Source organism: Cyberlindnera jadinii (assembly GCF_001661405.1).
Source record: "Cyberlindnera jadinii NRRL Y-1542 unplaced genomic scaffold CYBJAscaffold_4, whole genome shotgun sequence".
NCBI lineage: Eukaryota > Fungi > Ascomycota > Saccharomycetes > Phaffomycetales > Wickerhamomycetaceae > Williopsis > Williopsis jadinii.
This window is the reverse complement of record NW_017963655.1, coordinates 565830-593361: the sequence shown is the minus strand read 5'-3', so window position 1 is coordinate 593361 and position 27532 is coordinate 565830. Positions and strand designations below refer to the sequence as shown.

Sequence of the window (27532 nt, the reverse complement as noted above, 5' to 3'; positions counted from 1 at the left end):
ACATGGTCAAGACTCGGAAGATGTCTAGCGTACGAGGACGAATTGTACTTAAAGCCGAGGTTTCGGTTACCAAGGGATTCCAACTTTGAGCCAGATTTATCCTTCAGTACTACACACATAGAGCGTTAGAGTGTAAATCTCCCGCCTCTATCTTCCTCCCCATGTCAGTAACGTAATAGAACAGCAAAAGCTACTTAATACCATTGCTTACATACCGATGACCACGTATGTGGGGATTTTTAGTTCAACTTTTAGGTGAAGCTGTCTTAATTCCAACCGACCGGCTCCGGTGATTACCTGTACAAATTGCAAAATTCAACAATTCAATGGCCCTTATGCAAATGTATGTAGCGTTTAAACCCCGAAATTTGTACTTCAGTTGTGATGTCCATGGAGTCTCAACTATCTTGAAGACAGTGGTGTGAGAATGGCACAATGTATTCGGTGTTTTCTTGTTCCTATTTTATACAACTTGTGGGAATTGATGGCACAAGCTTATCTAACGACAACGCGACACATTACAATTTATCTGACATTTCAACCTGATCACATCTTACGGTAACCGTGTAGTTGATTGGAGTAAATATAATGGCAGATTAACATCACAGTTATCTCGAAAACGTGCATTCCATTGTGTTCTGGGGCTCTCAGTGTTGTGCGCATCTATAGCTCGCTGTCCATTTACATCGTGATGAATGGCCAATATATAATTACCTCATTGATTGGTCTCTGCAAACCAATTAACTGTCCTCTAAATATGCGCAGAGAGCGCTTATATATCGTATCTAGCAATAGTTGCTCAGGCAATATCCTAGCTTAAACTACAAGTATGACCCAATAAGTTGAAAGGTCACTCAGGGATTTTTTGTACAGCGTATGTGATTTATAGGTTTTTTTTGAAATTATGCATATTATGAGTTTTATCATATCAATTCAAAAGATAGTAAATTTAATTCAATATTAATTTATAAGACGCAACTTATTAAGCCAAGAGCATCAAAAAACCTAACAGAGCTAGAGTAGATGATCCCAACCGCAATGCCTCACCCTGGAAAGTGCTAACTTCTGGAAAGGTAGTGCCTTCGACAGTTGAGGTGGCTGCACTAGTAGTAGTTTTGGAGGCACTTCCAGATGTCTTGGTAATGGTGGTTGCAGACTTTATAGTTTCTGTCCCATGGGCTTCAGTACCAGTGGTTTCGGTAGTCTCCAGTGTAGTGGCTTCCTGTGTATTGGCTTCCTGTGTAGTTATTGCTTCAGGTGTTGTTTCCTTTGAGCTCACCACCACTGTTGTGGCAGTTTCAATTGGACAGTAGGTTGTGTATTCGGTGACCATACCATTAACAGTTTCAGTTACAACAGTGATACCAGTGGTAAAGACTCCGGTAGTACAAGATTCTGTTTCACAAGAGGTAATTGTGACCACTGTTGTTTTATCAAGAGAAACGGTAGAAGTAGATATGTTGCTGAAACTCATTTGGGTAACAATTGATGAATAATCCGCAGAAATATCAGATGCAGATACGGAGAGAGATGACTGAGCAGTGGGGGTCACCGAAGATGTAATCTCTTCAGAAGTAACTGCTGAAGTGATCTCGTCGGTGGAACTGACAGATGAAGATGTTTCTTCTTCTGATGAAGAGGTTGAAGATGTTGAAAAGTCAGAAGAGCTAGAAGAGTCCGAAGAGGTTGAAGAGTCAGAAGAGTCCGAAGAAGTTGAAGAGGCAAAAGAGGCTGAGGAGGCAGAAGAGGTTGAAGAATCAGAAGAGGTTGAAAAGTCAGAAGAGCTAGAAGAGATTGAGGAAGATGACACAACCACATTTGGGTTGAAATCAGTGATTGAATTACCATCAGAATCAACTGCAAGTATTTTAACTTCGATCATATCGCTTCTTCCAGCTGCAGCATTGACAGAGCCAAGCACATAATCACCCAAACCTTCACCATTTGGCACTGCGTGAAAGTCAGAGTCATAGAGCTTTAGGTAGCTATCTTCAATAGTGAAATTGTAGGACACAGACCAATAGGAAGAGCTAGCAACTGTTGCCAAAAAGTTTCTCCCAACACCCATTGGTTTTCCATCCACTATCAACTGACCGTCATCATTAATGTAACCTGACATTGAGTTTTCTGCTTTGGTAATATCAACACGTGAACCAATACTGGACAGATAAAATCCTTCAACAAGCGTATCAGATGCCTCAAGGACCATGTTGAAAGTACTGGTTGCAGCCAAGATGGTTGTTGAGAAGATTGTAAGCAGAATAGTTAAACGAGTGTAGGTCATTTTGTTATAGCCAATAATGATATATTCTTGTACAGCAAATGGGACAATATGGGATCTCTAGCAAGATCTGAGCGGGATTGACACCTTTATATACACATATGGCTTAATCAGGCTCTTGCTAAGGCTAAATATTTGCTCATTTTGGAGATTTTACACTCTTCTGCAAGCTATAGGTAAACAAACAACGCCCCATACACGCTATAATCTAGGTGTTAGTACTGTAACATACCTGCTGAAGGCATCCGAAAGGGAAACTTCTTTTACAAATATGGCTAAACTTGCTCATTTTCACTGAAATGGTTCATTGAAATGATGCAAGAAGTCCTGAGGACGAACATCGTGTTTGAGTGAATATCCTTAGAATCTTGTGCACACCAAGATCTAAGAACTTTGTGATTGAAGACGACAACGTAAGATGTGTCTGCTGGATTCGTTATGAGTTATATATGAGGATAATCTTACAAGTAAACATAGTAGCCGTGTGTGTGTTTGAACGCATACCTTCATGTGTCTTTAATCTACCTATTTGTACGTACAAAGTTATTCAAAGTTCAGCTCCTTGCTGGATAAAAACAATACAGAATACAGATCTGGTGTGTTATGTCCTATTCATGATGCTAGCAGCACTGAGACTTACACGCTTGGAGAGTCCTGGAACGTACAAAGGTTATGACTGTGCGCTATGAAACATGCCAATCTGATGCTGTAACAAGGCACAAGTCCCAGGGCCTGTGGAGCACAGCGACCTTGGACTACCAAGGCACTGCGTCACCTCTAAACAGCCAAAATACAAGAGAAAACGGTACCCAAGCATCTACAATTTTGACGTGAGCATTGTTACATATCACGGCCTCCAACCTGGTCTCTTCCCAAACTGACCATGGCTGAAACACCAAACCATCCATCATAAACGCTGAGGAGCTCAGAGTCAACACCGGGAAACTACAGCTCACGCCTTCCCAGGGTAACAAGCCTACAACGGTGTGGCATTCCTCACAATGACCAACACACACACACCCATATATATTCACATATACTTGTTAACAACTACACAGATGAGCCCCCACGGGCTCTCATCTCAGAACTACGCACTAGGGGTCTCTCCACGAAACTCCCCCGTCGCAACGGAAGCCCTCGGCGCCCAAAGATGCACAGCGTGCAAAGCTCAAAGCCCTTGCCCAACCGTGAACACCCACAGTGCTTTACACAGCTCTTAGACTGCCAATCATCGTTGGTGGAGTTAAAGGGCACCAGAGCCCACTTGCAGCCCAGACATTCTACGCGGCCTCAACTTCCTAAAGTAGCTGGGCTCCGCGCCCGGATGGCCGTGGGTGCGGATAGCGACGGCCGAGGAAGCACGGGCTGAACCGTAGCAACGCAGGGCTTAAGAGCTCATCATTTATATGTTTATAATACAGAGACATGGATTTGTAATGCAAACAGATCTATTATGTAATTCAGCAAGTATAAGAGGTGTGTGTTTTGATCTGTTGGTGGTGTTTGAATTGTATGGTGGCTTGTATAGGAGGCCATTTTGAGTAGTTCAGTGGAGCACAGGTAATATAGAACACAGCATAATGTCCGACCAAGCACAGCCATCTGGTGTTGTGGATGCCGCTGAACGTGTTGGAAGTGAGGAGCCGAACGAGCTGAGCCGGTACATCACGGGCACTGACATTGCACGCTCCATCATTGGCATTGATCAGCTGACCAAGAACTACACACAGACGAGGAATGACGAGGAGTCTGGTGCTGAGAGCAGCGACAGTACGAGCAATGAGAAGGCCACTGGTGCAACGCCTAGCACTGGTAATGCTGGAGATGGAGCTGCTGTTGCTACTGGAGAGGGGCACCGTGGTGCCCCTGCACAGAGAGTCAGCATGTTTGATCCGTCAGTGAAGCAGCTTCGAATCAAAGTGGCTGTGAAGTTCATCATGGTGTGGTTTATCATTGGATGCCTGATCATTGCCAGTTTCTCGCTTTACTGGGGGTCCTTGTACAACAGACAGTCGCACCTGGTGAAGGTGAAGATGCTCGTGGTGATTGAGGATGACTACATGACAGGCGTGAACCAAACCATCGGAGAGGCATACATGGACATCATCAATACATCGCTCAAACATAAGGGTGACTGGACGATTCTCAACGGAACTCAAGAGATTGATGAGTTCTTTGGACCTTATACCAACTTGACTGCTGAAATCATAGAAAGAGTGCACCATCGTGAATATTGGACTGCTACTCATGTGTCTGCGAATGCCACTCTAGGGCTTCTCAACTACTACAACGGCGAGCTGGCTACAAAGCCTATGCAAGTGCAATATGTCTATGAGAGTGGCAGAGACCCCACTGGTATGTCAACCATTCTTGCAGTAATTGAGGAACTCACACAGTTATTCGAAAGCACGGTATTCCCAACGCTTCTATCGGAGTTGCTCAGCATGCTGTCGAGCGAACAACTCTTGACGTTTATGAGTGCCAGTACAGTGAGTGTTAACCCATACTTTGGCGAATTGGATTATCGTCCTTTCTACAACTCCATTCTTTTAGCTCCGTTACAGGTTGGTCTCATTTTCCTTCTCATCAGCTCTTTCATTCTCTTCAACTTCTTTGGCCAGGTGCACGCGATACTGTTGCCTCACGTCAAGATCCCACATTATATGCTCTACAGGTTTCTTGGTAACCACATATCCTATCTAGTGCTATCGTTATTCATCTGCACAGTGAGTGCTATATTCCAGATCGATTTTACCCTGGCCTTTGGAAGAGCAGGGTTTGTCATCTTTTGGTTCTCAACATACCTCACAATGGCAGCAGTTGGTGGTGCCAACGATAACGTGTGCATGGTGATATTTGCCCACAACCCACCGTTCTTGGGTGTCTGGCTGATCTCGTTCGTCATCATGAACGTTTCACCGAGTTTCTCAGCTATGGCACTGACAAATAACTTTTACCGGTATGGCTACGCCATGCCGATGCACCAGGCCAACGAGATCTTTAAGGTGATCTTCCTAGACCTTTGGAAGGGCAATCTGGGGCGAAACTACGGTATCTTGGTGGTATGGATCGTGCTGAACACTGTGATCAATCCGTTTGTACTCAAGCACGTCGGTTCAGTGATGGCCAAGAGAGCAGCAGCGGAAGCAAGAGCAAAGGCCAATTGATACTGGATGACAGACAAAGCCAACCAAAACAGGAAAGAACACGACTGAGAGCTGAATGCAGACCCACTAGAACGAACACTCTAATGCCTAATTGGGGTGTCTACCCACCATGTCCATCAGCAACACTCCAGTGTTGCTCAAGAGATATTTTTCGTTGTTACTGCCTTTCCCATTTAAGCTTGAACCGATGTACATATTCAAAACAAAGCTCTGCGTTAATATTTAACCCCAAGTGCGTAGAGATGCCTCATGACATCTATTTTTGCAACTGGACGGACTGAGGAGTGGGTGGAGGTTACCGTTTGCGTGGTGAGAGTGCCTTTGATGAGAGTGGAAGCTGCCTATATTTAGCGCTTTTCCTTCAATACATCATACATGCATGTGTGAATGGTGATCTTTTGCTCTGCTCGGGGAGATGAGGATGTGAGTTCACTATATAAATGCCTCGAAGTATCGTCACTGCGATGTCCAATCCTTCGTTCAAGTCCTGCTGTTGTAATTCACTCGTTATATAATCATCGTTCAAGAAATGCTTTCAAAGTCCATTGTCGCTGCTTCTCTTGTTGCGTATGCTGCAGCTGCTTACGAGAACACCACTGAGATCACTACTGTGACTCACGATGTTGTCGTTACGGAGTTCACCACTTACTGTCCAGAGCCAACCACCTTCATCACGAACTCTCAAACCATCACCGTCACAGAGCCAACCACCTTGACCATCACTGACTGCCCATGTACCATCAAGACCACCCAAACCTGTTCTGATGACTGCACCGTTCCAACCAACACTGCCTCTACCAAGGCCAGTCCACCAGTGTGTACGCCAAAGGGCACTGCTGCTCCATCTTCTGGTGAGACTGAGACTGCCACCTCTACTGCTTCTGGTAAGAAGACTCCACCACAGTGCACAGCAAAGTCTGGCGAGGCACCAGGTACCACCACCACTGCTACCACCACCACCAAGGCCGCAGAAGGTGAGACCACCGCTACCACCAAGACCGTTGCTCCAGGTGAGACCACTGCTTCTGGTAAGAAGACTCCACCACAGTGCACTGCAAAGTCTGGTGAAGCTCCAGGCACCACGAAGGCTCCAGAGACCGAGGCTCCAGGCACAACTGTCACCACGAAGGCTCCAGAGACCGAGGCTCCAGGCACAACTGTCACCACGAAGGCTCCAGAGACAGAGGCTCCAGGCACAACTGTCACCACGAAGGCCCAAGTCTCCACCACCAGCATTGCCTCTGTCGAAACCTACACCGGCAACGGTGCTGCTGCGCTCGGTGCCGGTCTTGCAGGTGTTTTCATCGCTGCTTTGTTGTAAGCTTACTTATTCTTTCTAAATGAGCTCACATTATAAATATCAAATGGCCCCCTTTTCTTTATAATTGACTCTCAATTTTACTCCTTTTTGAACACTTTTACACGTAGTGGTCTCTACAGAGTGATGACAGTGGCCCATCTTCCAAATGGCAACATCTACTTAGCCTCGAACAGTAAAAGCTCTGCTGGTTCCACTGACGTGACATGAGTGAAACGTCCATTCTCGCGGATCCTCATCAACACAGCAGTTACAGAGAAAACTCCACGGTGGTCATGCCTGTCCGCGTGAACCTCCAGCCTTCTAATTTTGGCATCAGCACCACCAGCAAACACCTCGATGTACAGGCACTTATCCTACACAGCACTGGAAGCACATCGGTTGAGTGCTTGACTCCACTGTTGCACTGAGAGACGGAGAGGGGGAGGAAGCCAGCCTCTTTCCCTCCTAATCCACCAGTGTTTAGCCTACACACGGAGGTAATTCCATCTAGCTCATTGTGATTGGTAGTGACTTGATGGCACAGATAAGCATGGCAGCAACGGTGCAGGTAGTCGAAGCATGATGAGCCAAACCGATGAGACGAAATGAGCCATATGGCTCCCAAAGCCTCTTGCTGACGTCTGCGAGATGATGCACGAGTGGGTGTAGATGGGCGAATGCGGTAATATTCGCGACGTGGTACTGGGCTGGTTTTTGGCGCAGTGGAAAACACTCGAGATGGACGCACAGGGGGACGGACCGGTTCCATGTTCGACCCTTGTCTGCTCCCTTCCAGAAAGAATGTTTCTCGAGTCAAAAGAACAGGGGAAATTAACCTCATCAAATCTCATCTCATCAGCCAAAAAAAATTGATACCCCCTTTGTTGTTCTTCTTCTCTTCTACAATTTCGACTCACATCCACACGAACATTTGTACACACCACTGCGATGTCAATCACACAAACCAACCTGGATAACATCCTGCCACTCGTTGCGCGTGGTAAAGTGCGTGACATCTACGAAGTGGACGAGAAGACCTTGCTCTTTGTTGCAACGGACAGAATCTCTGCCTATGATGTGATTATGGAGAACGGTATCCCACAGAAGGGTCAGCTATTGACGCAGTTGTCCGAGTTCTGGTTTGAGTTCCTCAAGCCGTACATCAAGACACACCTTATAGAGGTGGATGACATTTTTGCCCATCTGCCTAAGGAGCTCAGCGAGGACAAGTACAAGTCACAGCTACAAGGGCGTTCGCTGTTGGTGAGAAAGTACAAGCTGGTTCCGCTGGAGGTCATTGTCAGGGGCTACATCACGGGTTCTGCCTGGAAGGAGTACAAGAAGTCCGGTACTGTTCATGGTGTCAAGGCTGCGGAGGGTCTTCAGGAATCTCAAGAGTTCCCAACTCCAATATTCACACCTTCGACGAAGGCTGAACAGGGCGAGCACGACGAGAACATCTCTGTGGAGCAAGCCGAGGCCATTGTCGGTAAGGAATTGGCCGACAAGATTGGTAAAGTTGCCGTTGAGTTGTACTCTAAGGCCAAAGAGTACGCTGCCGGCAGAGGTATCATCATTGCCGATACCAAGTTTGAATTCGGGCTCGATGATGACAACGAGCTTGTGCTTGTAGATGAGGTGTTGACACCAGACTCTTCTAGATTCTGGAATGCGAAGACATATGAAGTCGGTAAGGGCCAAGACTCCTATGATAAGCAATTCTTGAGAGATTGGCTCACTTCCAACGGCCTCGCTGGTAAAGAAGGTGTCAGTATGACCGAGGACATTGCCACTAGATCTAGAGCCAAGTACGTTGAGGCCTATGAAGCACTGACAGGTAAGAAATGGGAGTAAATTGCTCACACACACTTGCCTTTCCTCCCTCCCTGTTTATGGTCATAGTTTGACGATAATACACGTTATAATGATAAATATATATGCATAAAGGGTCGTTATATAAATGGTTCCGATGACCAAAACACTCACCAGCGTTGGTTATTGTTGAACCTTCTAAGGAATGGCGAAGGTAGCACGGATGAGTCGTCCTGTAGCACTTGAGCCTTTTCAAAGAGCTTTGCATTCTTTGTGAGTAATGCGTTAGGCTTTGGAACCGAGTACGTATCGTTTGGAGATGCCTTTGTATACTTTTTGCTCACCACTTCATCGTTGATCAATTGTAAAGGACGACGCTCAATGGAAGATCTATACGAATCATGTTCTTTCCCTTTGACTGGGCTTGGTAGTTCTTTCATCTTTGGAGTCGATTGGCCAGACTGGATCTGTTTCAGCCGGGATCTGACCTCCTTCTCCACAACATAGTTGAACTCATTCTGGTAGTTAATACGAATCTCTTCAACTTCTTGTTCTAGAAGCTCTCTTTGGTAGTTTAGCTCGTTGTTAAGAGATTTCCTTGCACGTATCAGTTCTTGTTCCTTACTCATCAATTCCCGTTCAAATTCCTTCAAGTTGAGCTCATAGTTTGCCAGTTGCAGGTCCTTCATTTGGATCTTGAAGTGGATGTCCTGTAGCAGGTCATAGGTGCCACTTCTTCTGTTAAGATCCACTTGAATGCAACAGTGTATGGCATTCTTCAACGAAGAAGAGTAATGAGACGGGATCGTAGGATAGATCCCACTCTGGATGTTCTTCTGCAGCTGTAGATGCGTCTTTGCCTGGAATGGAGGGTGTAAGGAACACAGTTCATAAACGACACAGCCTAATGACCATATATCGCACAGTGGGTCATATGGCTTATCGAGAAGCACCTCTGGCGACATATAATACGGTGTTCCAACACAGGTAGTAGCAAATTCAACCTCGTTGTTCAGAGACTTTGCCAGTCCAAAGTCACCCAGCTTGAAGTTACCATTCGCAAGGAAGATGTTATCCGGCTTAATATCTCTGTGTATAATCACCCGCGTATTATCAGTAATCTGGGGATACTCGAGGTCCCGGTAGATATTGGTGATCAGCGGGGAGTTGGTGCCGTAGTGACATCTATACAGGGCCATCAGGATCTGTGTGAAAATGTTCCAAATCATACTCTCTGGAAGGTACTCATTCGAAGTTCTGTAAGACTTGATGATCCGGGACAGGTCTCCACCATCACAATACTCCATGTACAGGTAAAGCATGTGGCGTTCTGGAATGTGCGCATGTTGCACGTACTGGACGATGTTTGGGTGGTTCAGCTCACTCAGGATCCTGAACTCTGCCACCAGCTGTGATCTCTCCTTGGGGTTCATGTGCCCATATGGTATCTCCTTTCTCACAAGCATCCGACCATCTCTTATTCTACGCACTTTCCGTACACAGCCAAAGGACCCGCGTCCTATGAGTTCCAGTACCTCATACCCGTCCTCTGAGCTCATTGGCCTAACATCGAATGTCCTTGAGACCTGCTGGCATAGGGCAGAGCCACTGATGATGGAAGAAGAGAGAACACCAGGGCGAGCTGTGATGGAATTGGTAGCGTATGCTTTGTTTACCTTTTCCCCTTTCGGGAACATGCCCGGAAGGCTTAAAGTGGGAAGTTTTCTGCTTACTAAGCACTTATGTAATCAGAGCTGAGACTCATGGCTGACTCAGGTATTATGTAAGCACGTCACGTGATCCAATTCAAAATTTCCTGACTCGGGCCACGTTACCGGGCAACCGCACAACGAAGGGGAAATTTGCTGTAAATTTGATGCTCATCTCCCTTCACATTTATCTCCAATTCCTCCCATTTCTCGCTAGCAATACTCGCAAGTCGGTAGATCGATACCACAGTAACACATAGAAATGGACTCAAAGGTTGTTGGAATTCTTGGAGGTGGCCAGCTTGGCCGCATGCTCGTCGAAGCAGCCCATAGATTGAACGTGAAGACCGTTGTGCTCGATGCTCCTGGAGCTCCAGCTAAGCAGATCAACGCACTTGACGACCACGTTGACGGATCCTTCAGCGATGCCTCTGCCATTGCTCAGTTGGCTGCTAAGAGTGACGTGCTCACTGTTGAGATTGAGCACGTTGACGCCGATGCCCTGGCCAAGACCGTGGAAACCACACATGTCAAGTGCTATCCATTGCCTGAGACTATCAAGCTAATCCAGGATAAGTATGTTCAGAAGGAGCATTTGATCAAGCATGGGATCGAAGTGGCTGAGTCTGTTGCCGTGGAGAGTACTCCAGAGGCGCTGAAGGCTGTTGGTGACAAGTTTGGCTACCCATTCATGCTGAAATCGAGAACTTTGGCGTACGATGGCCGTGGTAACTTTGTTGTGAAGAGTGTCGATGACATCTCTGAAGCCCTCAAGGTTCTTCACGACCGTCCGTTGTACGCTGAGAAGTGGGCTCCTTTTGTCAAGGAGCTTGCGGTGATGGTTGTGCGTTCCATCGAAGGTGAGGTGTTTGCCTATCCAACAGTGGAGACCATTCATGAGAACAACATCTGCCATTTGGTGTATGCTCCAGCTCGTGTTGCCGACTCTATCCAATACAAGGCCCAGCTGCTGGCTCAGAACGCTGTGAAGTCGTTCCCAGGTGCTGGTATCTTTGGTGTTGAAATGTTTCTCCTTGCCAGTGGTGAGCTCCTCATCAACGAGATTGCTCCAAGACCACATAACTCTGGCCATTACACCATTGATGCTTGTGTCACGTCACAGTTCGAGGCACACATCAGAGCTGTTGCAGGCTTGCCTCTGCCAAAGGGCTTTACCTCTTTGACCACCTCGAACACCAACGCCATTATGCTCAACGTGTTGGGAACAAAGGAGCCAAACGGTGAACTGGAGACCTGTAGACGTGCACTAGAAACACCAGGTGCCTCTGTATATCTGTACGGAAAGAGTACGAGATTTGCCAGAAAGATGGGCCATATTAACGTTGTGGCATCTTCCATGGCCGAGGCTGAACGTCGTCTAGCGTACATCATGGGTGAAACTGATACACTTGAAGTTGAACAAGGGTCTGGAAAGGTGAAGCCGGTTGTTGGTATAATAATGGGATCGGACTCGGATCTGCCAGTGATGGCTAAAGGTGCCGACATCTTGAAGAAGTTCAACGTTCCATTCGAAGTCACCATTGTTTCAGCACATAGAACTCCTCACAGAATGAGCAAATACGCTGTTGAAGCCCACCAACGTGGTATCAAGACCATCATCGCAGGTGCTGGTGGTGCTGCTCACTTGCCAGGCATGGTTGCTGCTATGACGCCTCTACCTGTGATTGGTGTCCCAGTTAAAGGCTCGACTTTGGATGGTGTTGATTCGCTTCACTCCATCGTCCAAATGCCTAGAGGCATTCCAGTAGCCACTGTTGCCATCAACAACGCCACGAACGCTGCTCTGTTGGCAATTAGAATCCTGGGAACAAGTGAGCCAAAGTACCTGACTGAGATGCAAAGCTTCTTACTCGAACAAGAGGAGGAGGTTTTGACCAAAGCTGAAAGATTAGAAAGCGTTGGTTATGAAAAGTATTAGATGGTTCTAAGTACAGGCAAGCAGAGGTGTGGTTAGTTCCACGGTATAATACTCACGATGAATAAAACTATTTACATGTACATCTCAATCGTCTTGAGGTCCAAGTTGTTATCGAGACAGAGTGACTTGATCTTTGAAGCAACCTGTTCATCAAATTTGTAATTTGGAATTCGTATTATCTTTATCACTTCAAAGGCTTTGAACCAATACTGTGATTCTAATACCAGTTTGAGCAATTGATTCACAGTTTTCGGCTTCCAAAGTTTTAAGTGTGAAGATAGCAATAAAGTCAACACCATATCCAGTTGATGGTTATCGCCAGATTTCTTTAAGCCACATATTAGCTGCCATATTGATTCTTCGTTCAGGTGTCTCTTGAGCCTTGGGTTGGTTATCAAGATTGTTATGATATTTTCCAATCTATCCACTTCAACGCTCTTTGCAATTGCCAATGAAAGATAGAAGCATTTCACCTCCACGGGGTCATTTGACTGCATCTTTATCAACAGAGCATCAGCTTGGCCTTCTCTCAAAGTCAGTTGAAATTTGTTCAAAAGGTTTGGATAGTCTATGACTTCCAACATACCCTTTTCGTGACTCTGAGATAGGAACTTCCAGCTATTTCTGAATCCATCTCTCAAGGCAAACGATTCAACCATCGTTCTTCTTAATCTTCCATGAAGTTCAGGTGTCAGTGAAGATTTCATTCTTGCTGTTTTCAGTATGGAACCCATTTCGCCTATTGAAGCATGGCGTTCCAGAAGCTCAGCTAAAGCCACTATGGTTCCATTCTCTATGAAAGTATAGCACAGCATATGGCCTAGCCGTTCTCGACAATACGCTATCTCACCTTGTTCGATGGCACAGGAGTACACCACTGACCAAGTCCGTGGATAGATTTCGTACTTGAAGAAGTCGGCAATCTCTTTAACGATACGAACAGAGTGGAAATCACCCTTATATGAACAGTGCATCATCAACATCTCCACGGTCGAGTCTCGTATCCTTAGATTCTGCTGTGATATCCTTAGCAGGAACTTCAATGCCTTTGACAGATCGCCTGTCCTTATATACATTATTATCAAGGTATTCGCACTCAAAGGTGTTAGCGATTCATCAACAAGTCTCTCCAATGTACGAACCAAATTGATATTGGAATCACAGTACTTTGACAGAAACTGAGTGATATACTTAGCCTCCTTCAAGTTCTTCACGTTGGATTGGCCCAGTGTAGTCATTATGTGCAGTAGATTCAAAATGCTCGCCAGACTCGTGTCCTCCACTCGCAAGTGGTTCAATGTTGTGATGAGCATTGAATCCTTTGTAGTTGGTCGCAGCTTACCCAGCACCTGATCACAGAGCCTTGATCTCTCAGAGACATCATCCAATTGCTCAACCAGAGACTCAAATCTCCTGGCAGTCTCCATTGTCGGCTTGTTTGAGAGGTTCCTTAGAAGAGTTGATACCTCATCGGACGATACTGTCGTGTACCATCTCTTGGAGCAGAAACGTAACATATTAGGCAAGTTCAGCGAGCAAGTAACACACACACACGAGCAAGAGTCCAAGCACACCGAACAACAAGTCACCTGGTCCAAGCACTGAGTCTCGCCGTCTGTCCTCGTCTATGGCGTTGTCGATGACTTTGTCTCTGGCTTTGTCTCTGGTTTTGTCCGCACAGGAAAAGTCTCGAATGTCTCTTCTCGAAAATGTCTAGTCCCTCGAGAAGGGCTAGTCTCGTGCTTACATAATCACTAGCCGAATTTTTCACCGGAAAACTTTCCACATTTACGGATGAACAAATCGGCCATTGAGTACGACAAGAGGAGGGAAGCCGTGACGATTAAAGACACCAATGATGATTAGAACCTCTTTGATTCGCTCAGTTAGAACGGTATGGATGACGTTCTCCAGGGACTTTTAACCGCAACGGCTTGTTGTGGTGCTTACAAGAGGCCATTGTTACTAACTCTTCCCTTTGCAAGATTCGTTTGGCTCCTGTTGGAATGGCCTCTGGCTTCATCGCACCACGGGCCCAGTTTAGCCACTCCAACGTTAGATTCAACTCCTCCAGCAGTGCTGCCGAGGTTGCCTCTGAGATTCAAAAGCAGCTGCCGTCGTTTGACTCCGTTACTGATTCTGTGTCACAGGCCTCGCAAGCCATTGGCGAGGCATCAATGCAGTGGGGGTACTTACAATCTGTTGGACTTGCCAAATCTTGGTGGTGGCCTCCAGATTTGATTCAACACCTGATGGAGATTGTGCACGTGTCCACTGGATTGCCATGGTGGGCTACAATCACCGTTGTTACGCTCGGTGTTCGTTTTGCCTTGTTCCCACTCTACGTGAAGTCCTCTGACATGATGGCTAAGAATGCAAAGATCAAGCCTGAGCTGGACGAACTACAGGCCAAGATGATGGCTTCCGTGGAGATGTCTGAGACCCAGACCATCATGCTTAAACGTAAGAAGTTGCTTGCTGCCAATGGTATCAAGAACCGTTACCTCATGGCCCCAATGCTTCAGATTCCATTGGCCATTGGGTTCTTTTCCGGCTTACGTTCAATGGCAAACATCCCGGTTGATGGTTTCCAAAACCAAGGTATCCTTTGGTTCCAAGATTTGACTGCAACTGACCCTTACCTCGGATTGCAATGTTTATCTGCTGCGGTGATTATGGGGTTCATGAGACTCGGTGGTGAGACTGGTGCTCAGAACTTCTCTCCAGCCATGATGAAGGTGTTCACAATCTTACCACTCATCTCCATCCCGGCTACGATGTCATTCTCCTCAGGCGTTGTCCTCTACTTCTTCGTCAACGGTTTGTTCTCTGTGTTGCAGAGTTTTGTTCTGAAGCAAAAGTCGTTCAGAAAGGCACTGGGACTTTCAGAAATTGTTCCACCACCTCCAGTAGATCCAAGCAAACCACAAGAGGGTATTATGGATGCCTTCAGAAAGAACATGGAAAGAGCAAGAGAGCAAGCAGAGAAGAGAGCAGAGTCAAAGGCAAGGGAGGATGAGCAAAAGGAGCTCGCTCAAAAGCAAAGACAAAACAACCATATCAAGATTGTTAGAAAATCTCAAATGAAGAAGAAAGATTAATCATGTGTTGATGATCTTTTCCTCTCTCCATTGAAACTTGTAAATATCAACAACATCCTGTTAGTATTACCAAACATGACTTTGAAATATATATAATAATAAGATGTTCATTGCCTCTTATACAACGTCTTTTTTTAATAACAGCACAGCTTCTGTTCGTTTTCTTTTTGGTTCATCCAGCGAATACAGAATCTGGATCCTTAATCATGCACTGTAAAATGCTTTGCAATGCGCCTAAATCTGAGCCCATACTGAAACCAACATTGTCACCATCGATAAAGCTCATCGAAAACACAATTGCTAGGTTCACAGCATCCATCCTATTAGAATCTGAATGTTGAACAACCTTGTGCAGATGGCCAAACAGTCTTTGTAAGACTTGGTAGTTGTGTTCTGGTAGTTGTACCAACAGGACCCGCAGGTTCTGGGTCAAGTCCCCGCTCTTGGTGGAAGAGACAAACTCTGGTAATAGAACACTGGTGAATAAACTCTCTGGAAGATCTCTTAGATATGCCTTAAAACATCCTGCAATGGTATGGATATCGTGATTCAGAGAAACCTCCTCTCCTTGGTCAAACGCTTGCTTCAATAAGTTTATATTGCCGACAGAACCTGGAATTCTATAAAGCCCAGTTTCATCCAACCCTCTCTTCTCAATTTCACTTAATAATTTTTCCACAACAACAGGAACCAAAGTACCTTCTCTATCACAAACATCAGATATTGGAACACCGAACACTTTCGAACTCGTTAAGCCTTGGGCATCACTAGATAGATATGTGTATCTCTTACACATGTTCAAGGCAGAAATCCAGCTCTGAGCCTCGGAATTACTAGTGGCCTGGAAGTAATACTCTTCGCCACTATTTTCACTGACTATTTTGAAGAAACCCTCGATGTTTGAATGAACAAATAATGGTTTATGGTGGAAAAGGGTAATCTGCTGGTATGGCTTAGAAAGTTTCCCATTGAGATCAACTTGATTGACGTCTGGAAGTTCATCCGGATGAACTACTCTATCAGACCCTGACCAGCCAGAACCAACACTTATGGAGAATGGACGGACAGACTTGAGCAGCCCTCCAAGCCTCTTCATACCAGTAGATTTTGAAGGAGATATATTGGTTTGACGACTTCTCCGCTGAGAATCATTTGACAGACTTAAATGCTCATTTGAGCCAAAAGCAGATGACCGACTTGCTTGGGCAAGCAATTGAGATCTCTTGAATTCCATCTGTTGGTTATTCAGGTCGTCCCTTTTGAGCGCATCCCTCATGTTCTTCTCGATTTCAAATTCCAATGTTCTATCAAATAACTTTGTCGCGCTGTGATCGGTGTTCTCTAACTGAGCAGTTTCCAAAACATCGTTGAATTTTGGTAAAATTACCAAGTTTGATTTCAAAATGAACCCATAATCGTTATTATCAACTTCCACAGACTCCCTATCACTTGTATAGTATAATGCCATTATGTTAGAAACACAGTTATAAGTGAAACGACGCTTGTCAAAGTTTATCAGATTGGTATCAATCAAAGCATGATGAGGCACACAATTGGAAACTTCCATTAGTCTTTCGATGAACCAGCCTGGGCATGGTGTTAATGGTGACTTCATGTTTTCCGAGAGATCTTGAGTGTTCAAATCGGTTAACAGTTCAGAAATACTTGTATGTGATCCAGAGACAGGATACCAACTTCCTTGGAATGCACGAGATTCGGGGCTAACAATAGCTTGCAATATTGCGGATTCAATAAAGGATGGTATCGTTGATGCAATTCCAAATTCAGATTCACAAGACTCATCAAATATAGCAGCACCCCTCATTCTAAATCTGGCGATGCTCAAAATTTGCAAAATAGCTTGAATATTGGCAATTCGTTCATCCTTACTAATTGTCGTGTTCACAATTTGGAGTTTGAAGTATTTTTCCAAATTATCGTGTGCATTCAAGAGTGTTCGAACAGTTGGCGGAACTCTGTCAATAATAAGACCATCAGGTTTATCACTATAAAGTGTCTTAATCCATGAGAAAATATTCAGGATCTGAAGTTTTTCTAGATCATTAGAAGAACTCTTGTATCTGTAGAATCCGATCAGGGAACTACCGGTTTGGCTTTCAATAATTTCCGAGACTTCAATCCAGTCTGAAGTGGTGACAGCAGATGAAAGGTGGTTGACGAATGAATCCAGTTTCTCCACAAACAATTCTGCTTCCCCAAGAGCCTTTGGTAAGGGAACCATGCACAAACTATCAACAGATGAATTCAATTGTTCAGGGAATAAATCCAATGGTCTATAACATCTTTTGATGAATGATTTTCGGATTTTCTTGTACAAAGTTGACAACACAGCATAGAGGTTGGAAAGCTCCGTCTTGACTTCACTATCATCAGGTGTCTGAGCGAGTGTCTCCGGCCACACGATTACAATTTCACGATCAATCAGACGTAGCAAGTCGATAAACAATTGCTTGTTCTTGAGATCATCTGTAAAATCTGCATAGTGGTCTGTGACTAGGATGGAAAGGGCCTCTAAGACTCCGATTTGCACATTGCCAACAAAAGACCAATTTAACTCAGGCGAACTTGACGAGACATTTTTATCCCAATCCGGGAAGGTGCTATCAGAGTTGGAGTTCAAATGGCTAATAGAGATCGAAACTGATTTAGAACCACTGAACCTTTTTGACAATGCCTCAATAAGCTGTGCAGTGGTGGCAAAACTCTTATACGTTGCAAAGAACGTTGAGGTGTAGACACCGTTGTCCATCTTTAATTTCACATATTGGTTGTCTAGCAGGTTGGATTTCAGCAGGAATTTCTCAGCCTCAGACCTCTTGATCTTTTTCGAGAAGACGTTTGCGGTCAAAACCAAGACATCCACCATTTTATCAAATGTTCCAGCATTGAACGCAACGTTTAAAGGTTTGATCAAAGTATTTAAGACATCAGAGCTATCAAGACCTGCAAACACTCCATTAGCCAGAGCATTATCATCGTTATCAGCATCGGCCAGAGCAATTTCAGAGAAACGTGAATTTGAAATCATGGACAGCCTTCTACTTGAAGGATTTTCCAGCAAAATCAACGATGGATTTTTCTTCGTATCATTTTGAGTCAAAATGGGTTTAAACACCAGATCCTCACCGACAAGTAACTTATTGGAACCACAACCAAGTGTATTCTTCACAGATTTGATAAATCCGTTTTGTTGTTCTCTGGTTAACTTCATGGTATCCGACGATCCTGTGTCATCAAGATCCGAGCGCATAGCGAAGCCACCAGCCCCAATGAGAATCTTTTGGTTAAAGATTTTGTAAGATGGTATTATCTCAGTGAATAAAACTGGTAAAAACGAACCCGTCGTCAACGGAGCTCTTGCTTCGTCATGGTGAAAGGCACCCACTGAGGCCGGTTCACTTGAAATACTAAACTCCATAACTGAAGACAGAGTCAATGGCTCTAATGACACGTGGTTTGATAAGAAATTGTAGAGTTGAGATTGAAGCGATTCATCTTCGACTTTAGGTCTTGGCTTCAAAGATTCGACATCTGTCACCATCGACAGATAGTCATCCCATCTGCTGAAGGAGATCTTTACCCTTTGAACTTTCTTTTCACATTGTTTGAGAGGCGAGTTTGGGACAAATTTAACCGTCAAATCACCAAAATACGGAACGACATCCTCTTTGGAATAAGTCTCACCCAATCCCTGGGGTGCAATAACATGATATGACGATCTGTGACTTGCTTCACAAACGATATTTCTTCTGTCAAGTTCGAAAACCACTGGTGCCCATTCGGACGATATAATATTCAATAGTCTTTCATCAACCAAGGACCATGTCTTTTTCAACCTCAGGATCGGCACCGAACAAATTAACGTGGCAATTGCCAACCAACTGACCATATCACCCATTTTATCAAAGATGCAACCGATTTCAATCCATCTCTCTAAAACTCGTGAACGTTGTACCTCCCCATGAATTGGATCATGTACTGCAAATAAATGCGTAACAATTAACCTTCCCAAGTAATGGATATTTGTGTTGTAATTAAATATTAGTGGGTTCATCCTTGGATAGGTGAGATTTTTCAATTCGTATAGCAGAGATGCATCCGATTTGGGATTCCACAAGCTGTTGAATTTCAAATCGATGATGTTTATCTGTTCCGCCAAATGTTTTGGATCCAATTTAAGGAAATTCTCCACAATGGTTAAGTCTTTTGAGCCTGAGGGGTTATATGGTGAAGATTTATAACTCGTCAAGTTCTTCATGTAGGTTTGACGATGTGTCAAATCAATTTTAAGCTTATGTGCTAACCTCTCATCGTAACTTGATAATCCCTTGACCAAAATGAACAAAAGTTCTGAAATCTCATCATCTAGAAGCATTCCTGGGAAGGAATCGATGAAAGTTGTAACCACCAACCCCAATCTCTGTCTAACTGCGTAATCAGTGTTATTTGAGATCACAACCTTGGAACCCGGATTAGACCTTGTCACTCTGCCTTGTGCAATGAACGCATTTGCATATGCATTAAAGTACCTCAGATAGTCCTTTGGGTCTCCAAAGACAGGTAACACCATAAGTAAATTGTACGATAATTTGTCATCGTGCAAAGTATTGAACAGGACTGTATGGCACATTGCCTCGAGTGTACCAGAAGTGATCGAGTTAGTCTCGCTGAGTTGTAGATCAGGATGTGGATAAACTTCAGATAGATATTTCAACTTCTTGGAAGAAGCATCGGTTTTCGAATCCTCTTGTTCAAGTTGAGCTTTCTGTGCCCTTATGCTTGCCTTAAGGTCAGACCGTGATATTTGGGACATTCTCTTCTGTCGTAGTGAGTGAATATCTGAGTTATCATTGATGTTGTTATTGTTTGAAGCACAGCTGCTGCCTGTGATTCCTCCATTATTAGGATTGTTGTCATGATGGTGATTATGATTATTAGCGCTACTTTTCACGTCAAATGACTTGATGTTCAGCTCCTGTGGTAGCTTGTAGAGCGAGAGTACAGGTCCCTCTAACACAGCTTTGTAAATTCTCCAAGAGTCAGAGCTTGTGTTTGACCAATTGGTAATATTGTGACCTTTGTTGATCCATCCCGTTTTAACCACTGTGGTGTCATAGTTCTCATATGTGAATGGCCTCGATTTGGACGAAACATTCAAAGAGGACATTGAAAGTTGCAGCGTACTGCCGTTAGCCTTTGACGTGTTTGTCTGGCTTGCAGAGCCAAACGTGTTGCTATTACCTTGCGACACAGAAGACTGTAAGGAGCTGTGCGATTCAGACCCAACCATCGTGGACGCTATTGGCGCATTGAGAGTGCTTTGAGAGTCCAATGACAATTGCGAATGACTCCGGCTCCCGGCATTGGCTGTGTAAACCTCCTGTAGACTTGAAGGTTCTCTCTCCGGTTGAACGCTCTTACGTCTTGAGCGCCTTGAAGACCATTTCTTCATCATCGTGACCGTTGCAAAAAAAAGCTGATTCCTCCCTCTATATCTCACCCGTATCGTTAGTACACACAACGTTCGACGTGTTCACTCTTCTTGTCGTACCTGTTTTGTTCAACTTCTTTCCACTAACCCTATTGTGTCCTCTGTGTGTATACGTACAAGGGTTTGGAAAATTTGGGCAAAGAGAGCCTCCTTTGAGCAGTGTGAAACACATTCCGTTACACACACAATATTCCAGCTTACTTTGGCCAGTTTTTCTTTGATGTGTGTGGGACGAGGTCCGAGGGCGGCGCAAATCGAGCGGGACGGTAGAAACACACACAGGAAGAGAATGGGAACAGGAACTTCACCGTTGGGCGGATGAGTTTCGATCAAAACTAATGGCCAATGTCCGCTTTGATGACGATTCCCACTGAGACCAATGGCATAGCACCTTCCCGCCCTGTGAGATGAAGGAACCGCCATGCTCTTTTCACCGTGCCGCCGTCCAGTGTTCAAGCTAACCTCATTTGTAAACAAACACCGTTTACACACATTTTCCCACCAGCGACACAAAGTAAACAACGTAAACAAAACAATGAAACAATGAAACAAGAAAAACAACAAAACAAATCAGTTAACTCACAAGTTCTAACAAAGTCGACAAAGCTCATTCACAGACAAGCAGATGAATCCAGAAAAGTATAGCAAATTTACGCAATGAAGTGTGCTTATATTCGTTGAAACCGCCTCTCAAAACTAGTTGGTGACTTCACAGAGGAGAATGTGTGTGTTTTTCCCCCCTCCGTTTGGGATTTGCCCAGGAGGGAGAAAAAGAGCGTGCGAAGGAAAAAAAAACACACACACACGAGAAAACTCCCCTTTGGATTTGTGGGTTTTTGGGGCGCGTCCACGCGTCCACGCGCGCCATCTTACGTTTTTTTTATTTTTTTGGGGGCTTTTGGGCTCGCGCGCTCGTTATAGGCTGAGCCTGGGAAGCATTGGAAAAGCGTTGGTACGCGCAGCCTGGTGGGCCTTCTGGGACGTGAAGAGACGATCAATTGGTGTACGATGAAGATCACATCATCACCGGAATGCTCAGCTCACTGGTACAGTTAATGTGATATAGTGTGCTCATAGGTGAGGTTCTGATTGTAAAAACGGAAAGGTCTCATCAGGGCTTCACGCTTCTGAAGACAAGTGTCAGGGATTCTCATCCCCCTCCCCCGATGAGGCGTGCTGGTGAAGTGTATACAGGAAACCTCTTCCAGAGCAGTGGGCTCAGGCCCACTCGGTGTTTGATAACATCAGCAGTGCCTAAATAAGCGTGGAGAGAGACTCATCGTGGGAAGCCGTGACGTCCGGTCGTTTAGGTCCCCCATTACTGCTGTTTTACGGCACGTCTACACAAGCTGTCCCAGCTGATGTGCTTTGGAGGCTGGGTAGGATGCTGTGCGTCCCTGACAGGATGCATGTACTTGTGCAGTTCTCCAAGCCCAGAGCGTGAGGTTAGGATACGAAATGGGGAGCTTGTGTTATTCTTGCCAGCCTGTTGCAGTGAGAGCTGTTTCAGAGTGCAGCCGATATAGAACTACTGGGAGGTGTGGAGGAGATATGTGTGTGGGCCCTGGCCCACCTTCACCTAAAAATATGCATCTAAAGAATCTAAATACCCCCAAGTTATAACGATTACAAGCTCATCTGAGCCAACTTGATAACAGCGTCCTTGGTCTGTGCACCCCCGATGAACCCTGCGGCATGTACAAAGATACATCCCTCAACTCCAGTCTTTTCACTAAGAGCATCGTCTCTCAAACCTCTCCATTCCTCTGGTAATGCCTTTCTATTTTCAAAGCCCTTCCCCTGGATTGGAACCGTAGAGATTCTCCATTTACCTGTTGAATCTGGGAAGAGCACGAATAACACTTCGCCAGATTTACCAGCTTCGTCTTCAATGGTGAAGAGATGGTCCTTCCATGGCGCAAATTGGTCAAAGAGCATGATCTTACCAGACTCGTGGATTTCAAATCTCTTAGCAAATGCGTCTTGAACCAACTGTTTTGCAGGCAACCATCCCAATCCAAAGTTTCTCACAACGTTGACGAAGGTGGTCCCCATGAACTCAGACGCCAGCAAGAACTGTCTGTCGAAATCAGCATCGCTGTCACCCTCGTTCCACAGCGGATTCAACCAATGTACCACGGATGAAAGCTTGAAGCCGTTTTCCTTGAATCTCGGTTTGGACGTCTCTTCGTAGACGCTGATACCGTTGTCGTTGGCATCAACAGCCTCGATGAACTCCTCGTAGATCTTCTTGTGCAGGAGTTCCAATGTATGCGTATCGTCGCTCTTGATAACTTGCGCAATGGCCTCTTTCCCGAAATGCTTGTACACCAACCCTGCGGAACTCAACTTGGTGTGGAAATCGGCAGAGAAGGTCTCCTCGAATCCTCTCTGGTGATGATCAAAGAACTTGACGCCGTCGTACTTACCACCAACGTCAACAACGATATCGCTCTCCTCCCATTTGGCTGGGTCACGTGATCTCACAAGCGTACTCTCTTTGAACTTTGGCAAGAGACGTAAGATGTACACCGCCAACGCCTCGTCAGCGTGGAAAGAGCCACTGTGTGTACAGATCCGTAGAGGAGTGGTGATTGACATGTTGTTATTAGCGGCAGACGACTCAACTTTCGGCCTCTTCAGCTGTGGTTCCATTGAAGGTTGGAGTTTTGCTAAAGGGTCAAAGCGGTCGCAAATTTCTTACATTCGCACAAATTTTGATTCGATGAGCATCGGAAAAACTTTCACACAACCGGGGCGGCTCTCCGGGTTGGCGCAACACTGCAAAACGTGTTCGCGGTGGGATTATGTAATCACTCTGGGTGTCCGGGTGTTCCAATTCCTCCTCCTGGTAGGGGCAGCTGACGGTTGCCCAAGAAAAACTTAACAGACCGGGCTCTGAGTCCCTTCAATGGAACGCTACAGCGAAGCAGAGAGACGAGACACAGCACCAATGTCATTGTTAGGCAAACTGTTCCCAAGGCTAAGCAGATCGCAGCTGGAGCTGTTCAGAGTATGTTGACGAGTCTGTGTGTGGTGATGTAGCGGCGTTCGTTGTACTAACAGGAGTGCGCACAGTTCACGTTCTACCTTCTAACGCCAATTGGTGTGATGTACTACGTTGGTATCGACGCTGACAAGAAGTTCAACGTGCCTGGGTTCTGGCCAGATCCTGAGACCACGAACAAGATTCCTAAGGAGCGTCATGAGATCAAGGCGGAGTTGGCGAGAATGAAGAAGGAGTCGCTGGAGAAGAGAAGGCTCTTGGAGGAGAAGCTCGCTAAGGAATTCGGTATCGATATTGAGGAAGAGAGGGCAAAGTTCAAGGCCCAGTCTGAACAAGAGGATAAGTGAGGCAGAAGGAGGGTGTGGCAAGCGACTTGTATATATATAACATAAAATCTACAGTGTTAATACAATGTGCCGTCATTAGACGGATTTGATAAAACAGAGCCCTATAAAGAAGGGCAGTATTAAACGGATGGATGCGAAGTAATATCATGCAGTAATCTCTGGTAGAGGTCGTTAATCTCGTTCTTTGCACTCTTGGAGAGTAGAAGAGAACGATCAGACTCCACCAAGTTCATAAAATTGTGAATAATCTCCAGTTTCTCTTCGTTCGAGATCATCTGTGTCGGGCTTAACATGGCATCGTTGGTCACACCAAATTCCAGGTTATTCAACCCAAATCTGATATCTGCAGGCGTGAGGCTTGACGACTCCAAAGGTTGGGCCATGTATGGCTGTGTATTTGGTGCAAATGTCCCCCAGGTCTGCGCAGAAGGTGCCAATTCAGACATGAGCTGAACCTGTGTAACAGGTGCTTGTGCTTGTGCTGGCGATGGTTCATTCCCAAGCATATAAAAGTCTGCCATATTACCATCAAACTGGAAGTTGTCCAGGTCCCAGTAGTCTGACGGGATTCTGGGCGATGTGGAGTCCGTAGGCGTGCTTCCATTGGAGTAATATCCGTATTTACGACGGACCTGGCCAAATCTTCGAAGTGGCTGGAATTCTTGTCCCAATGTATGTGAGAATGGAGCTCTTAATTGTTTCCCAGTACTGTGGTCGAAATCGTCGTAGTTATCAACGATACAGGACTCGATGATCTCCTGGTTTGAAAGAAAAGTCTTGTTGATCTTCTTCTCAATGCTTAGATCCATAAGCGATAGTACATCCCACTTCTCCTGCACTAGTAAAGAGTCAATAGCATCCACCAGTTTCGTCTCCAAAGTGTCATCGAACATTCGAACCTTCCCGAATGACTGTGTGATGGAATCTGGTAATATACCAGACTGCTTCCAAGCAGATTTGATCCTAGAGGCGGGCAAATTTGCCCATGCCACTTTAATTAGGTCAAACGTGTCTGCCATAGTGAAATGCAACTCCTGATCTGACAAGATCTTATCCCTCAGCGAGACCTGCTTCTGTCTGAGCTTTTCGTATTGAGCAATTCTGAAATTCAACCGTAGATCGTTCTCAACACCCCAGGCCATAGGTAAGAAGTTAGAATTTGAAGAGGTGTACAACAGACGAATCCTTTGAAGCTTGATGTTAACAACTCTGTGCGAAGCAGTGTCATCAAGTACCAAAATAATATCCTTTTGGACAAGTGCCAATCTCTTATCAAGGACACACAGCCAATCGTAGAAAACAGTCGAGGTGAGCCATTTCTTACGATTGCTGCGATAGCTGACGCCGTGCTTTGTAGCTGCCTTCATCGATGATTTCGACTCAAAAGACGGGTAGTCTTCGTACCTTCCAATGATCAACGGGTCCAACCTCTCAGACCCGTCAACGTTCGTGCACAACATACAAGTGAGAAAATCAGAGCTATCGTGATAAAGAGCCTTGTCCAAGGGCAGGTCGTGACTGATCAGCATCTCCTGCACAGTGAAGATCTTTGAAGGATCCACACCTGTAAACAGCGACTTCAGGTTCTCTCTCTCTTCAAATGTCCAGACATGGAGCCTGTTGGCATATAAGTCCCGGTCAATGGTCGACAAGTTGATGTTGACCCTCGACAAGAACTGAGAGCACCATTTGAACGAGAACTCACCAGTCCCGTCTTTCATCGTCTCTGGTAACTGCTTCCAAAAGTTGGCTGCTGAGCTCAGTATGATTGGAGACGTTATTGGAATGTTGTTCCACACGCATTGCGTGATCCACTCCAGCAGCACTTTCCTCAAGAGCGTGTTTGAGAGGCGTCTTCGCCGTATGAGCTTGTACTCGTGCTCTTTTAGAGAGATGAGGGCATCCTTCTTGGCCAATATCCTCGAGATTGTGGTCTGAGATGGTGGTTTCGTGGAGTTGAACCTTGTCTTTGCCCATTGAGCAAGATCCGTTTGAGTCATACTGGGATTTGCCTCACTCATGAGGCAAATGTCGATCTTTTGCTTCATAGAGTAACCCATCGTGCCACGTTCCACCACTCCAATGTCTCTCTAACGTCAATAGGCACAGGACAACGTTGAATGTCCACACGACTTGACTAAGAAAGAGGTTGGAATCGAAAAGCTTTTACGGCGCAGTATCATGCGGAAGGGAACATCAGGACACCACATCATCAGTACACCACATCATTCGGACACCTCACACCCGGACACCAACACATCCATACACCCAAACATCCACACACCACACTCCTCTCCGGACCACCTCCCATATACAACCGGCCCTCCAACTCTTTCTCCATGTTGATGGAGTTATGCCACTGTTTATCCCTCCAGAGTAATTGAAACACCTCGAAGATGAGTGAGCCACAGACATTCACCGATAGGATTAAACAATCTTCGCATCCGTTGGCACTTCTGTTCTTCCTTGGTTTCAGAATTGGTGAGTGACACCCTTTCCTCAGCGATTGGATGAGCTGAGCTGAGCCGATTTCACCGCCTGAACAAGCTTACTAACAGCTGAGATAACAGGTGCACCGGTGGCGTATGCTCTTGGAATGTTCTTCACGAAAAGCTTGTGAGTATTTGTACACCTCCCGTTTCTCCTCAACAGACATAGAAGACTCAATTGACCTCCCCTAAGACTACGTGCCCCGATATCGACGGAGCACTGACTACGGTCTCATTTGAGCCTTCCACAGCTCTGATTTGGCTCCCTTGCAGTATCAACTGACACATACTCTACTAGCATTCTTGAATTCATAACTGTCATCTTACTGTTGGCTGCTGATTTCTGGAACGTCAAGAACATCAGCGGACGACTTCTCGTTGGACTGCGTTGGTGGAACGAGACTGACGACAACGGTGAAAGCATATGGGTCTTCGAAACTGCCAACCCTGACAGACAGATCAACCCTGTTGACTCAAACATATTCTGGTTCTGGCTATACCTCACGCCTTTCGTCTGGGGCGTTATGGGCATCTTGGCTTTCCTCAAACTCGAATTCCTGTCGTTGATACTGGTGATTATTGGGCTCACGCTGACCATCATCAACACCATGGCGTTCACAAGATGTGACAAGTTCGGAAAGGCCAACGATCTGGCCTCCAGTGTCTTTGGAACCGTGTCAGGCTCCATGTTTGGAAGACTAGTGCCATCCTTCTTCAGAGGAAACCAGTAAAAAAACCACTCGAGTATACATAAGTATGCTTATACACACTCAATTGATCTATATAAACAACAAATAACTGAAGTACTTACCCTCGAGTGTATAGAAAAGTTGCCTAGTTGGTTAATCCTGGCTAAAATGTGTGCTCA

The 27532-nt window shown here is 45.4% G+C and overlaps 13 protein-coding genes across 13 annotated transcripts; 7 read left to right on the top strand and 6 right to left on the bottom strand.

Annotated features, from left to right (window-relative positions):
* Positions 1-945: 945 nt before the first annotated feature.
* On the bottom strand, positions 946-2112 carry CYBJADRAFT_167053 (uncharacterized protein). The gene has a single exon (XM_020214742.1). The coding sequence runs from the start codon at positions 2066-2068 to the stop codon at positions 983-985; it is 1086 nt and encodes a 361-aa protein (XP_020071415.1). The 5' UTR covers positions 2069-2112; the 3' UTR covers positions 946-982.
* Positions 2113-3736: 1624 nt separating this feature from the next.
* SNG1 (Sng1p) lies at positions 3737-5657 on the top strand. The gene has a single exon (XM_020214741.1). The coding sequence runs from the start codon at positions 3862-3864 to the stop codon at positions 5446-5448; it is 1587 nt and encodes a 528-aa protein (XP_020071414.1). The 5' UTR covers positions 3737-3861; the 3' UTR covers positions 5449-5657.
* Positions 5536-6873, top strand: SPI1 (Spi1p). The gene is made up of 3 exons (XM_020217901.1): positions 5536-6422; positions 6459-6517; positions 6593-6873. Exons 1-3 carry the CDS (start codon positions 5978-5980, stop codon positions 6767-6769), a joined length of 681 nt encoding a protein of 226 aa, XP_020071413.1. The 5' UTR covers positions 5536-5977; the 3' UTR covers positions 6770-6873.
* A 694-nt stretch (positions 6874-7567) lies between these two features.
* Positions 7568-8857, top strand: ADE1 (phosphoribosylaminoimidazolesuccinocarboxamide synthase). Its single transcript, XM_020214740.1, has one exon. The coding sequence runs from the start codon at positions 7697-7699 to the stop codon at positions 8600-8602; it is 906 nt and encodes a 301-aa protein (XP_020071412.1). The 5' UTR covers positions 7568-7696; the 3' UTR covers positions 8603-8857.
* Positions 8858-8961: 104 nt separating this feature from the next.
* Positions 8962-10107, bottom strand: KIN3 (serine/threonine protein kinase KIN3; the record flags this gene model as incomplete). The annotated part of the gene is made up of 1 exon (XM_020213155.1): positions 8962-10107. A coding segment is annotated over exon 1 (1065 nt), but the record flags the coding sequence as incomplete, so codon positions are not given.
* A 170-nt stretch (positions 10108-10277) lies between these two features.
* ADE2 (phosphoribosylaminoimidazole carboxylase ADE2) lies at positions 10278-12244 on the top strand. Its single transcript, XM_020217899.1, has one exon. It carries the CDS (start codon positions 10532-10534, stop codon positions 12206-12208), a length of 1677 nt encoding a protein of 558 aa, XP_020071410.1. The 5' UTR covers positions 10278-10531; the 3' UTR covers positions 12209-12244.
* On the bottom strand, positions 12245-14027 carry CYBJADRAFT_72806 (uncharacterized protein). The gene has a single exon (XM_020217900.1). The coding sequence runs from the start codon at positions 13723-13725 to the stop codon at positions 12280-12282; it is 1446 nt and encodes a 481-aa protein (XP_020071409.1). The 5' UTR covers positions 13726-14027; the 3' UTR covers positions 12245-12279.
* Positions 14028-14214: 187 nt separating this feature from the next.
* OXA1 (membrane insertase OXA1) lies at positions 14215-15309 on the top strand (the record flags this gene model as incomplete). Its single annotated transcript, XM_020216324.1, has 1 exon — positions 14215-15309. The coding sequence occupies one exon, from the start codon at positions 14215-14217 to the stop codon at positions 15307-15309; it is 1095 nt and encodes a 364-aa protein (XP_020071408.1).
* A 172-nt stretch (positions 15310-15481) lies between these two features.
* Positions 15482-20785, bottom strand: BEM2 (GTPase-activating protein BEM2; the record flags this gene model as incomplete). Its single annotated transcript, XM_020216323.1, has 1 exon — positions 15482-20785. One exon carries the CDS (start codon positions 20783-20785, stop codon positions 15482-15484), a length of 5304 nt encoding a protein of 1767 aa, XP_020071407.1.
* A 1662-nt stretch (positions 20786-22447) lies between these two features.
* On the bottom strand, positions 22448-23422 carry MYG1 (Myg1p; the record flags this gene model as incomplete). The annotated part of the gene is made up of 1 exon (XM_020212615.1): positions 22448-23422. One exon carries the CDS (start codon positions 23420-23422, stop codon positions 22448-22450), a length of 975 nt encoding a protein of 324 aa, XP_020071406.1.
* A 352-nt stretch (positions 23423-23774) lies between these two features.
* PET100 (Pet100p) lies at positions 23775-24265 on the top strand (the record flags this gene model as incomplete). Its single annotated transcript, XM_020213154.1, has 2 exons — positions 23775-23834; positions 23900-24265. 2 exons carry the CDS (start codon positions 23775-23777, stop codon positions 24173-24175), a joined length of 336 nt encoding a protein of 111 aa, XP_020071405.1. The 3' UTR covers positions 24176-24265.
* On the bottom strand, positions 24247-26296 carry PDC2 (Pdc2p). The gene has a single exon (XM_020214739.1). It carries the CDS (start codon positions 26233-26235, stop codon positions 24295-24297), a length of 1941 nt encoding a protein of 646 aa, XP_020071404.1. The 5' UTR covers positions 26236-26296; the 3' UTR covers positions 24247-24294.
* A 275-nt stretch (positions 26297-26571) lies between these two features.
* On the top strand, positions 26572-27515 carry TVP23 (Tvp23p; the record flags this gene model as incomplete). Its single annotated transcript, XM_020213321.1, has 3 exons — positions 26572-26656; positions 26746-26791; positions 26963-27515. 3 exons carry the CDS (start codon positions 26572-26574, stop codon positions 27393-27395), a joined length of 564 nt encoding a protein of 187 aa, XP_020071403.1. The 3' UTR covers positions 27396-27515.
* Positions 27516-27532: the final 17 nt, after the last annotated feature.